The 12,938-nt window shown below is 41.1% G+C and overlaps 1 protein-coding gene across 1 annotated transcript in view; it reads right to left on the reverse strand.

The window, feature by feature from the left end:
* The window catches only part of PTER (phosphotriesterase related), a 65,041-nt gene that overhangs the window by 2,272 nt on the left and 49,831 nt on the right, over positions 1-12,938 (reverse strand). The window contains exon 4 of the mRNA XM_059184043.1: positions 4,521-4,661. Coding sequence (XP_059040026.1) covers positions 4,521-4,661 — 141 coding nt within the window. The remainder of the gene's footprint in view (positions 1-4,520; positions 4,662-12,938) is intronic.

A 12,938-nucleotide genomic window follows, 5' to 3' on the forward strand; every position in this document is an offset into this window, starting at 1 on the left:
GATCTTGTGTTTGTAGGTCAAAGGAAGGCAAGGGCCAGAGAAGAGCCACCCCGAGCCTTTTTGTCTAGAAATCTGTATTCGTGTCACACGTACCCAAGCGTGTCCTGAAAGATCTTGGACTTCTGTTTGTGCCGCCGTGGATATTTACCTCTTTAAAAATTTGTATAGCGTCCAAAAACTCTTGTCTGACGTTACTTTTGGAATGGGATCTCTTTAAGGGAAGGCTCTGAGTTATATGATCATTTATGAGAAAAGAGGAAGATTAAACAGAATGCTTACGCACTGCTGAAACTTAGCGTAACAAACCTTGATCCCCAACTGAAAAGGAGTATCATGTTCCCGGAAATTTTAGGGTATGCTTCCCCCCTTATATTTTCTGAATATTTCCTAAAGTTTTTGTCTCTTTTCCGTTTCTGAGAAAAAAAATGGTGTCACGTTACTACAGAGGCATTTCGTATGGAGAAACAAATACCTGTACATGGCCTCGTGCCGTCCCAAAGTTATCAGATTGTGAGATAGTAAGGAAAGAGTATAATGGATAAGATACTCATTGAAAAGTGAAAACCCATAGAACTCATTAAGTCAAGACCAGTTCCCTCACGAGAAGAATATTGCCGTGGCACTTCAAACATAGTTATCTCCTGACTACCAAGATATAACTTGGCCACTCTTTTTTTTTTTTTTTTTTTTTTTTTAGAGTTTTTTTTTTTTTTTCCTTAAAGATTTTATTTATTTGAGAGAAAGCGAGAGAGCACGAGCAGAAAGGAGGGGCAGAGGGATATGGAGAAGCAGCCTCCCCACTGAACAGGGAGCCTGATGTGGGACTCCGTCTCAGGACTCTGTGATCATGACCTTGGCCAAAGGCAGATGCTAAACCAACTGAGCCACCCAGGAGCCCTAACTTGGCCACTCTTGGAATAAAAGCTTCTCTCTCGTGCTGTGCCATTGTATGGAAGAACAGTAGTTCCAGTGATGCCGCCAGAAGGAAGGAACCACTGTAGATGAGAAGACAAATATGACAGTAATTATAGAAATACAAATGAGTTAGTGTTTTGCAAACAAATATTAGAGAGAGACTACAAAGTGTGAAAAGGCAGAGATATAATAAGATTTGAGAAATGGAGCATAAGATTGAAAACAGGTGTTAGACACAGAATTTCTGGTGCTGAAAACCAGAGGTAGGCAGAAGCGTGCTTCTCTGTTCTTGCAGTTCAGAGCTGTAAGATGACTAAGGCTCGGAAAAGGACTGCCAATGGATGATGAAAATCAGGTGCCCAAAGGGGCGGGGGGCGCAAGGGGTACCAGAGCATAAAAGGTCATTCAGTAATTACCGTGAGCTGTATTTGAGTCAAGTGACCTAATGTGTGATTTTCATTTAAGGACAATTAAGTATATGTATGTGGATATACATAAACACACGTATACTACATATAAATTTTGATGTATTTCCATATGTCCTGAATGTTTATATTTGGTTCAAGGAAAGCTGACCAGAATGAAATTCCTGTTCTTGAATTAATAGCCAAAAGCTGCTAAGAAGGGCTATGAGACGAGGTGTTGGTTGTCCTCCCCACCCCGTATCTCCTTTGTAGACCCCCTCTACAGATCCTTGCCCTCTTATTCAAGGTCCAAGAGCCTGATGAATCGTGTAGGCTTCCTCCTAAAGATACAGAAGACGCAGCTCACTGCCACAAAGGAGCTTAGGGAAAGGAATCAAGTCCTCAAAGCAAGTTGAATTGTTTCCTCCTCAGGAAATCATGGTTTTGAGATCATGGAAGATGAAAAAGCCCTACCACACTGCCCACTTTAAATTCCAGGGAATATTCTCCTCTGAGTATGGCACGGGGGCCCTAGGTACACACGTTTGCGCCTACTAAATGGTGCTCCTGGGCAAGTAAAAATCATAACACAAGATGAACACACACACACACACACACACACACACACACAAAACAATAAATCTGTGTATCAAAGAACTGATTTTGGTGGTTTAAAAAAATTTTTAAAGACCTAGCTTCACTGGTCAGGTTAGATTGCTTACGTTTGGCCAAGTGTCTTCATATTGACATATGGATCAATTGGGATGGGTCAACCAGCTCTCCCTGACGATATTAAACTTGAAGCATCTTTTACTGTTACTGAGGTCATCAAGAAGGAGTGACCACACACAGGGACAGAAGAAGGCACGCAGATGTAAAGGTTGACTGCCCAGGGTAAGAGCTGAGGGCTGCCCCAACTGTGGCCACCGGCTCGAGATCTTTCCCTCAGCCCCCGGGTGTGTATATCCCACTATTGCTGCTTGAACCTCAGTTTCTGGATGTCCCTTCTGTAGGTCACTTCTCTCTACTTGTATTCCAAATCGGTTTCTATACCCATAACCACATTCTGGTTCTTGTCATCATGGAAGACTACTTCCTCTCTGAAATCTCGATCTTGGGTTTCCCACTCTGACCACAAGTTACATCCCTCTATGTTTCCTCTCACCTCCTCCTGTGTACATACCCCACTTCACTCAGGCTTCTGGTTATTCGCCTCTGCTCTATGATTCCTGTATCCCAGTTCTCTCCACACTCCCTTTCCTCCATCTTGGACCCCATGACCCTCACTCAACCCCACCCCGGTTCCCCGGGCTCTCAGCCATGTTTTTGAAGACAGAATCCCAACCGCCAGTCTCTCTCACTGTTCACATTTTCTGCCTCTCCTCAAAGCTTCCTTGGTCTTACTGCCAAAATACACAACATTTTGGGTGGAAACAATCACCACATCACGTGCACTGGAGCCACTCTGCAGTCTGTAAAGATCTTGAGTCTCACGTGGGTCTCACACACGACACGTCCTATCCGTGTCTCATTCATTCCCTGAGCATCCATTCCCAGGCTTCCTCCTCTTCCACGAGGTCCTGCCCTGAATCTTTCCCTTCCTTCTCAGACGATAACCATGTCTACTTCACAGGGACACTACCAAACATGTGCGACCATATGTCCTCAGTTTCCTGTTCTCACCACGACATCTCTCTGCATTCACCCCATTGCTCGCCTTATCCCTTTCAACCGACTTTCCGTTTGCTTCCCAGATTCCATCTGTCTGTCTCCTTAGAAGCCTCGCTCTGTAGCTCCTCTCTCCAGATTGTTTTAACTTAGCATCGATTGACTATTTTCATATTCTGCACCAGACACTCACGTAAAAACTCTGCATACTTTATTTCATATAAATTCCATAGCAGCCCTGTAGAATGAGTACTGCTTCCCGGGACTGGTCTCGGTCTCCGTCTCACTCTGCTTTTGCTCTCAGGCACATAACCACGCTCAACTCTACAAACCCTCAGGATCCTGCCGTGGCTTCTCGCTTTGGCCCTACACCCCTGCTTCCCTTTACTACCAAGCTTCTTGAAAGAATACTCTCCACATTCTCTCTCCTCTCCCTTACCCCCTCCTCCTTCCTCAAGCCTTGACTGTGGAGACGGCAATTACTAACTGCAAGACAGTCTCCAGCCCATGAAATCCAACGGACACTTTTCAGCCTTGACCATGCTCGATGCCTGCCTGCCACCTGTCCAGTGTCCAAGCCCTTCTGCTCTACGTATTCTCCTGCACCGACTCTCACCGCAACACATTTCCCTGAGATTAAAACTTTTCAATCTGTCCTTGAGTGACGGTTTCTGAGTCCATCCCTTAAATATCAGTGTTCCCCAGGGCTCTGTCCTCATTTTCTTCTCTGAGTGATCTCATTCGTTCCCACGCCACCAACCATGACATATAGACTGAAGACGCCCACATTTAGTCTCAGTTCCGATCCCTGCCCTGATCGTCCCACCCTTAACCCTTTGCTCCCCTGGAAAGCAACTCTTAGATACTCCCAAACCAGTCATCTTTGTTAATCCCGAATCTGTGTCTCCTCTCAGATTCCCTAATTTGGTGCATTCCAGGTTCACGTCACCGTGTAACCAAGACAAACCAGGTAGCTACCCGCCCTTACCTCCCCAAATTTTCCACTTGGTTGCCGAGAATGACTCATACGATTATTCGCTTAGACAGTTTGGAAGGGGTGAGATCTTCTTATGATGGTTGGTCTTTAGACATTCTACTTACAGCATTTAAGTTTCAATCATCTCCATAGTGAGTATTTTTGATAAAGCGTTTCAGAAATTCATTGTAGGAGGTTAGGATTTAAGCGTCAGCAACATGGGAAAGAAACTGCTTACTTCGTTAGGGATAAAAAGAGGAAAACATCTTTGTTCTCTTATTGTTGTGGCAGGGGTTAAATATTATCTGTTTCTTGTCAGCTGCCCATCTGCACTGAACTTCTAAGGCTCCGCTAAGCTTTTGCCTACTTAGGATGACTCATTTCCTTCTTGAAATAATATATAAAGATTTTCTCCCTGCAATAGCATTGATACTTTTTTCTGCAAGTCTCTGGTTCTGCCTGCATACTGTTTTCTGAATCTTCGCTAATACCCTTCCAGCTATGAGTCAAAATGGGCTGGGAAAAGAGAATGCTATCGGAGATTTCATCGTATTTACCTTCTAATTCTTTTATTATCGTCGGGCATGTCGATATCCGGGTTGAATTGGTAATGAAGGAGTTCGGTCCCAAAGAGATCATATTCCAAGTAACAGCCAAGTTGAGCAAACTCTAGTAGTTCCGTTTTATCAAGTAGAGTCCTAGAGACAATAAGAGAGACACACTGTTATTGTCAAGAGCACATCTTCCACGTATACAGATTAAAAGTTCTAAGTGTACTATGTACCGAAGTATAATGGAAGTAACAGAACTTTTGAGTTGGCTCTTACAGTTTAGCTATAAAATAGTCAATGCAATTTGTTACCAGAAATAAAGAAATTTACCCTTATCTAAAAGGGAGCTTTCCCTTCTAAAGTACTTGGGAGCTATAGACATTTTAATGATACTGCCATTACTCAATAACAATTTTTAATTCTCCTTCAGAATTGTCTTCAGGATATGTTCCATATTCTTTTGAAAATTCTTCATAGAAGTGGGATAGCTCTGAACTCTGGAAGCTAACAAAGGAAATTTGGCATCCGTTTGGTACATTAGGTGAGTATTACTAATCTGGGTAAAATATGAAGCTAAGATAAAGTAATAGGGTGATTTTCTTGTGAAGACCATAAAGGGGTTCCAAAATGAATTCCAGTATCATTTTGGGCTTCCTCGTCATCTGTGAACATCACTGCAACTTCTCAAAAAGAGGGCAACACTCGTACAGCTGTTTGTGTTCTGGTGTGCCCAGTTTTTAAATAGGATTTATTATTTCATGAGAATTTTTTGGGATGTCTTCTCATTTCTTTAGACATCATGGTAAGAATAGCACCGTTTTATGATGTAAGACAACGTAAATGAACAGGAAAGAAGAGGTGGAGAAGAGAAGCTGCAGCTACAAACAGGGGAGCAGAGTCCAGAGCAAGAGTAGATGGTCTCAAGAAATTTAACAAGTAAAAATTTAAAGAATTTTTAACAAGTAAATTTAACAGGTAAAAAAGGGGTACGTGAAGTTAACCCCAATAATACCCTGGTAGAGGGGCACCTGGGTGGCTCAGTGGGTTAAAGCCTCTGCCTTCAGCTCAGATCATGATCTCAGGGTCCTGGGATTGAGCCCCACATCAGGCTCTCTGCTCAGTGGGGAGTCTGCTTCCCGCTCTCTCTCTGCCTACTTGTGATCTCTGTCAAATAAATAAATAAAATCTTTAAAAAATTACCATGGTAGAGATTCAAACACATAGAGAAAAAAGGAAGAAAGAAGGAAGGAAAGAAGGAGGGAGAGAAATCAATCAATCAATCAGGAGACAACATGGAAATAATGTGAGTGAATAACACACCCTTTAGACATTGTGTGAAGGGAGGTCAGGGTGCAGAGAATGGAAGTGATTGAAATTCCAAACTGGCCTGGCACAGAGTTGGAATATTAGATGATCATTGTCTTACTAGGCTTTTATCCACTGATATTCTATTACCTCGGCAATTCCAGGATACAAGGATTAAAGTACTGTTATATGTCTATAAATCTGCTTCGAAGAGGTCAGAAGTATGTTCAGGGTTTTTGTTCCAAACCATAGGAGGACCAATTAAGCATCTGTGTGTCATGAGTGCGAGAGGTTTCTGCTGTCTTGGGATGCTACCTAGGAGGTGACTATTGACTTTCACTCTAAGCAGTCGTATTGTAGCTCGTTCCGTTTTATTCCATTCAACAATTCAGCATAACTGATAGTGCACAGTGTTGTTTTAGGCAGGGAGGCCAGAATATCTTTCTTTTACACTATAAAATGTGCATTCGTTCTGTGCTATCTTCTGCTAATACCACTCCTTTTCCATCTTCTTACCCTGGAGACTGTCTTATGCTTCCAAAATTACTTGCCTAAAAGAGTATGTGTTTTTCTATAGTAGACACATTGTGTTTTCTCCCAAAGAACCAGGCTTAAAAACAAAATATACACAATTAAAATAACATAAGAGGGAAGTTTAGCATGTTTCTCTTGAGTCAGTTCCTTCAGTTTGTTAATTACCAATACGGGCAAGGTGCTGGGGGTGGATGAGGAGACAAGCAGGGGATGAAGGTGACAATGATCCCTTCATTGGATCAAATAGGATCACACTCCTATTTCAGCTCCTAATGTCTTTCTCTTTCCTTTGGCCTAATGCTTTGAGACTAAGTTTTGTAAATTTTAAGTGATATTTTGAAATAGGTATCCAATGAAAAGCCTATGTTCAAAGAAAGCCATAGGAGAGTTTTTAGTCTTCGTTACAACTGAAAACAAAAAGTAAAGTTGCTTGGCATCATAAGAGCTGAAGATTATAAGAACTTACTTGTGTCTGGCATTCTGCTAAGCACTTTATTATCCATTACCCCATTTAATATTCTCCATAATTCTACTGATCTCAATTTTACAGATGGAGAATTGGAGAAGTGAGAGATTAGAAACTTATTCAAGGTGATGTGTTAGAATAGGAGTTCATTTCAATGCTAGAATCAGCTATCTGAACCATCATTCTATATGACTTCTCCTACTGCCAAACAGTTTGTGGTCAAAGGACTTTGTCCAGAATTATACTGGTGATAGCACATGAAGTGTTGTTTTAATCTTTACTTTGAACTTGATTTCCCTCCCCACAAAATGCACTTGAAAAATGGGGAATTTCCCATCAAATGGTAGCATGGGGACAAGGCAGTGATAAACCCAAAAAGTAAGAAAGGATTACTTTGTCCATTTCTGTAATTGTTAGCTCAGAGGATAAATACATATGGGAGGCAGGAGTTGACCATTACAGCTGTATTGGACAATTCAAATGACATTGGTCAAAGGAGGAGAAGGAATTGAATTAATGATGACCACTGCTTACTTTCTTACTGGGAATGTGATATTGCTCTAAGGCTCTCAGGGGCACATATTAAGGGTCTTCTAACACCAGATCAGACCTCTGTCCTGAAGTCCAGAATTGCGTATCTAATTGCCTGTTTGCCTTCTCCACTTAGGTGTCTAATAAACAGCTCAAACTTAACATGTCTCTGACTAGAGCCCTCATCTACCACCCTAAACCAGCTCTTCTGACAAGGTTCCCTCTCTCTGTTGGTGGCAACTCCATCTATCCATTTGCTCAGGCTAAACAACTTACAGTCATCCTTGACTGCTTCCTTGGTCTCGCACTACACATCCAGCCTATTGGGACAGCTTTTTGGTTCAACTTCCAAAATGTGACCAGAATATGGTCATGTCACCATATCTCCTGCTATGCTCTGGCCCAAATCTCCACCATCTCTCTCTCAACTGCTCTCCTCACTCTTCTGCCTTTGCTCTACTGTGGTCTAGTCAAATATGGCGACGAAAGCGCTATCACTACAACTAAGTCAGATCAGGTCTCTCATGTGCTCAGAACTCACCGATGACTTCCCATTTCCCACAGAGAAAAACCTAAGGCCTTGCAATGACCCATGAGGCCGTGTGTGGTCCTGTAACAGCCTCATCTAACAGAGGAATGGGGAATAATAAGGATCTGATTCTCCCGATGTCAATTTTATACAAGTGCTTCTAATATTATAAATGTTATCTGAGAATATCACCACAGGTGAAGATATTTTTCTAGAGGAAGGCTAACATGTTTAATAAGATTCATCAGCACATGTAAGTTTCAAAAGCAACCCCTGGGAATTCTTATTCTGTAGAACAGCACATAGAAAGCAGTATGATTTGGAGGGGGGGTGCTGGTCCTTTTAAAAATTTCATAGTCACATGGAAAGGAGAAGACGTCTTCAGAAGAAGAGTAAAAGCTGTTATTTTGGACATTTGGAAAGTGCAGTTAAAAAAATGAAGCTGACAAATTTGCTATCATTAAAGAGCCAGGAGACAGATAGATGAAATCATACATTATACATTATATACTATATATTATGCATTGTATATTATTATTTTTACTGACATTTGGTGATATGACACCCTCTGGATAACTGAACATTAGTGTGAAGGAAACTGAGAAATGAATTCACTTTCATTCTCCTTACTGATGTGCAAAATCCATGGGGAAAAAATATCGTCAGTGATCATACACAATTTTCAAAAGAAAGTCCTGGAAAAAAAACCCAGAATTTGGTATGAGTTGTTAATCGGGGATAGGATGGGAGAGAGAGGTTAAGCAAAAAAACCAATCCAAACCAACCAACCAACCAAAAAACCCCACATAATAATCATCAAGTATTTAAAATAGCCTTATCTCATTTAATCCTTGCAAAAACTGTATGAGGACAGTGGGGTCATCCCCATTTCATAGATGAGGAAACCAAGACTCAGAAAAGCTAAGTAACTCAACTTCCCAAATGACAGGTTGAGAATAAAGCCAGACCCTGTTTGTCTCAGAAGCCATGTGCTTAGGCCACGCTGCCCCTTCTGGGATGGGAGTGTCCCCCAGGTACTTCTCACCAGCAAGCAGCTATGAGTCGTGCACCCCCCACCCCCTCCCCACAAAGACATCCTGGAGCAGCCCTGCACCCTTCCTGTCTAACAAGGTGACTTCACCACATTAAACTGGCATTCATTTGGATGACTTCCACGGACTGTCAAGGTGCTACTGAAGTTGCATTTATGCAAGTGACTTTTTTTCACTTGGAGGAAGCCTTGACCCCAAATGTCAGAATGGTACCCTGGGAAAATGTACTCTGCTTGACGCCTTTCAGATGAGGATTAGCAGAGGTCCTGCCCCTCCCAGTCATCAGTGATCTCCTGGCACTTCTTATAGAAGTGGAGGTGTCAACTCCAGCCAGTTCTCTTCATTCCATATTCTATATCCATGAAAATTATCTTCTTTCTTATTCCGGTCTTCCCCAGCCTTTAAGGTAAGTATTTTTCACCTCTTGGCCTAACAGGCACTGGGGTGATTTTGAGATACAAAGAGCCTACTGCCTTTCACACTGGAGAAAGTCCCTTGGTGACTTTCTTCAAGGTGGATGAAGTGATTGCAATGTCATTTGTAAAATATCCTGGGATTTCCTGGGAAGAAGCTGAAAATTTTGTATCAAGTATTCTTGTCATTCATATTTTATATATATTATTTCTTCTACTACATGTTTTATACTTTTGCCGCCTAACTATTAAACTAATTCTTTCTATATAAGGAACAGGCATACATTTAGGACAAACATACTGCCATCAGCCCCCCCCCCCAAAAAAAAAGGTACCTAAAATGATCTGGCAATCTTCATTTTCAGAATATGGTTATCATTTACTAGCATTTAAAGGCTGGTACTAAATCGCAGGAGAGTTGATTCTGTTTTTCAAAACTCTTTATATTCTAGATCTTATCCAAGTGCTGAGGGGTTTGGTTTAATGTCAAAATGTATTTTGAGTGGGAGCCAGGAAGTCTGCGTGAAGTGATAAGTTAGATGAGGGTCTGTGGGCTGTCTAGGTAGAAAGAAGGAAGGAACAGAGGAAGGGATATGATTCGTGGGTGTGATCAAGATGATAGCAGTATCTAACATTTGTCTTGGGTTTTCCAGTTTCAGAGAACTCTCAAATACATTGTTTCATTTCCTATATTCAGGCACACCTTCCTGAATTAATTCAGCACGCACCTACTATCTTGTACTATCACCTACCTTGTGCTAGCCTCCGCTGGGGATACGGACATGAGGAAGAAATTTGAGCTGCTGTCTTAAGGAACGTAAAGTCCAAGGGAAGGAGATAAGCATTTAAACTAATAATGACAATTAAAAGTGTTGAAAACTTTTTTTTTGGTACAACTAAATATGAAGTGTTATGAAAGGACAGTAAAAGGAGACATTCATTTGAGTGGAGTTTATTGAAAAGAAGACTGTTCAGAGAAAGTTGGGGGGGGCGTTCAGGTGTTGAAGGATGGATGATAAAGAACATCTGTTGAGAGGGAAAAAAAAAAGAAGAAAGAATCTTGTTACTGAAGACAATGCTGTGATTTTCAGAGCTAAAGTGCATGAGGGTAGAAGCAAACATCCATCTATGCGACCACCTATAAGAAATTATTGATCATCAACTTATAGTATGAGATATTCACTGGATAAACAAAGACGAATAACACAGTGTCCCATCCTTTAAGAGGTTCAGGGTCTATTAGAAAAAAAGAGATAAATAATTGTTTTTACAGACCTACCAAGGATAATAATAAAATTACTGCTAGGAACTGCGCTGGCTCAGAGAAAGGGATAACAGATCCTGTTTGGCTCCTTCAGGAAAAGCTTTGTAAAAAGAAAACCTCTCGTGGGCTGCAGATTGAGAAGCATGTAAGAACAATGAGCACAGGGCACTGAGCATCACAGCCCGTGTGGCATTAACCCGAATGGGGCGCGTGTGCTAGAGATCGTGGGAGATGAGATGGAGGGATGGGTGTAGACCAGATGATCAGGACGTCTGGATTTTGTGCCGAAGCTGAAGGGGTCCTTTAAGACCTACAAGTCGGGGTTGAGGAATGTAATCCAATTTGCACTTGGAAAGATCAAGATGGTGTCCCCATGGGCAAAGCTAAGGGAGCAATTCTTGTTTGGAGACTATTAACAGTGGTTCAGATGGCAGATGAGGGCCTGACTTAACAACAGAGGACTGGCTAGGAGGCATCATATTTGGAGATCTTCGTGAGGTAGACAGGTTTCATCATGTGAGAGTGCAGGGAAGGGAGGAATTTAACATCTGGGTGAATAATGCCGTCCTTGAGAAGACTAGGGCAAACAGCAGGAAGAGTAAGTGATGAGTCACCATTTCCATAGTGACAGCTACAGAGAAGGAGAATCAAGGGCCTGTCCTGGGCAGTTGATTAGATGCTGGTGTCATTGAATGATACCAAGAGCATGAGACGAGTCTGTTCTGAAACTCACAGTCCATTGGTAAAATAGTTATGCCACATAGTATCATTATCGCATAGATGAAGAAACGAAAGCTTGGATCTCTGAAGTGATGGAAACCCCAGATATTCCTACTCCTAGTGCCCTTTCCATTACACGGACTGTGATCGTGCTGTAATCCATCTGCCATTACAATCTGTGAATTCCTGGGCCTAGAGACTTTGCACCATGATTTAGCAGCGCTAATGTGAGATCAGACTAGCTCAGGGCCTGATGCAGAGAGAAGCACAGGACTTATTCATTGCTAAAACTTAATGAACTTGACCGAGAGATTTTTTTAGAGTTGGCATACAAATACAATAAGAAATGGATCTGTAAACAACTGATTTATTAAAAACAGTGTTGAATTTCAAAGACTGATTCTTTTAAAAATTATTTATCACCAAGTAATTCCCAAGAAAAACTGCCTCTCTCCCTAGTGAATTCTTCAGTTTAAAACCAATGGATATTTGTACAGATAATGTTATGTAAGATTCTTTATTATTTTATGGGAGTTTTTCAACAACTGCTTAAGAGAATTTTTAAACTCACCTAGAACTAACTATCCATGTAATAATCTTTGAATGTTTAAATGTTTATCATGGAGGGCGCCTGGGTGGCTCAGCGGGTTAAGCCTCTGCCTTTAGCTCAGGTCATGATCCAAGGGTCCTGGGATCGAGTCTTGCATCAGGCTATCTGCTCTGCAGGGAGCCTGCTTCCTCTCCCCCTCTGCCTACCTCTTTGCCTACTTGCAACCTCTCTCTCTCTCTCTCTGTCAAATAAATAAATAAATAAATAAATCTTTTAAAAATGTTTATCATGGAATATTTCAAACAAATTAATATGAAAATTAATAAATTCAATATTAACATAATTCTAAAACACTATTCTTGTATATTCCAATAGCAGTTGCATCTTATAAATCTGAAAAATTCTTAACTGACAAATTTCAATTAATTTATTTTTAATGCCAAAATAGAAACTAAATAGAAAGAGGCAAGTTTGTTTTTTTTTGTTTTTTTTTTTTTTTAATTCCAGTGTGGTTAACATACAGTGTTATATTAGTTTCAGATGTACAACGTAGTGGTTCAACAGTTCCGTAGATTACTCAGTGCTCACAAGATAAGTATGTCCTTAATCCTGTTAACCTATTTCGCTCATCCCCCCATAGACCTCCCCCACTGACCATCTGTTCGTTCTCTAGTTAAGAGTCTCTTTTTTTGGTTTCTTTTTTTTTTTTCCCAGTTTGTTTTGTTTCTTAAGTGCCACATATGAGTGAAGTCATATGGTATGTGTCTTTCTCTGACTGGCTTTATTCTCAACCTGTCATTTGGGAAGTTGAGTTACTTAGCTTTTCTGAGTCTTGGTTTCCTCATCATTTATTCCACTTGGCATTGTGCTCTCTAAATCCACGCATGTTGTTGCAGATGGCAAGATTTTGTGGGGTCTTTTTTTTATGTCTGAATAATATTCCGTTGTATAGGTACCACTTCTTCTTTATCCATTTATCTATTGATGGACACCTGGGCGCCTTCTATAGTTTGGCTATTGTAAATAATGCTGCAATGAACATAGAGATGCATATATCCCT

This window comes from Mustela lutreola, chromosome 8 (assembly GCF_030435805.1).
Source record: "Mustela lutreola isolate mMusLut2 chromosome 8, mMusLut2.pri, whole genome shotgun sequence".
Lineage (NCBI taxonomy): Eukaryota > Metazoa > Chordata > Mammalia > Carnivora > Mustelidae > Mustela > Mustela lutreola.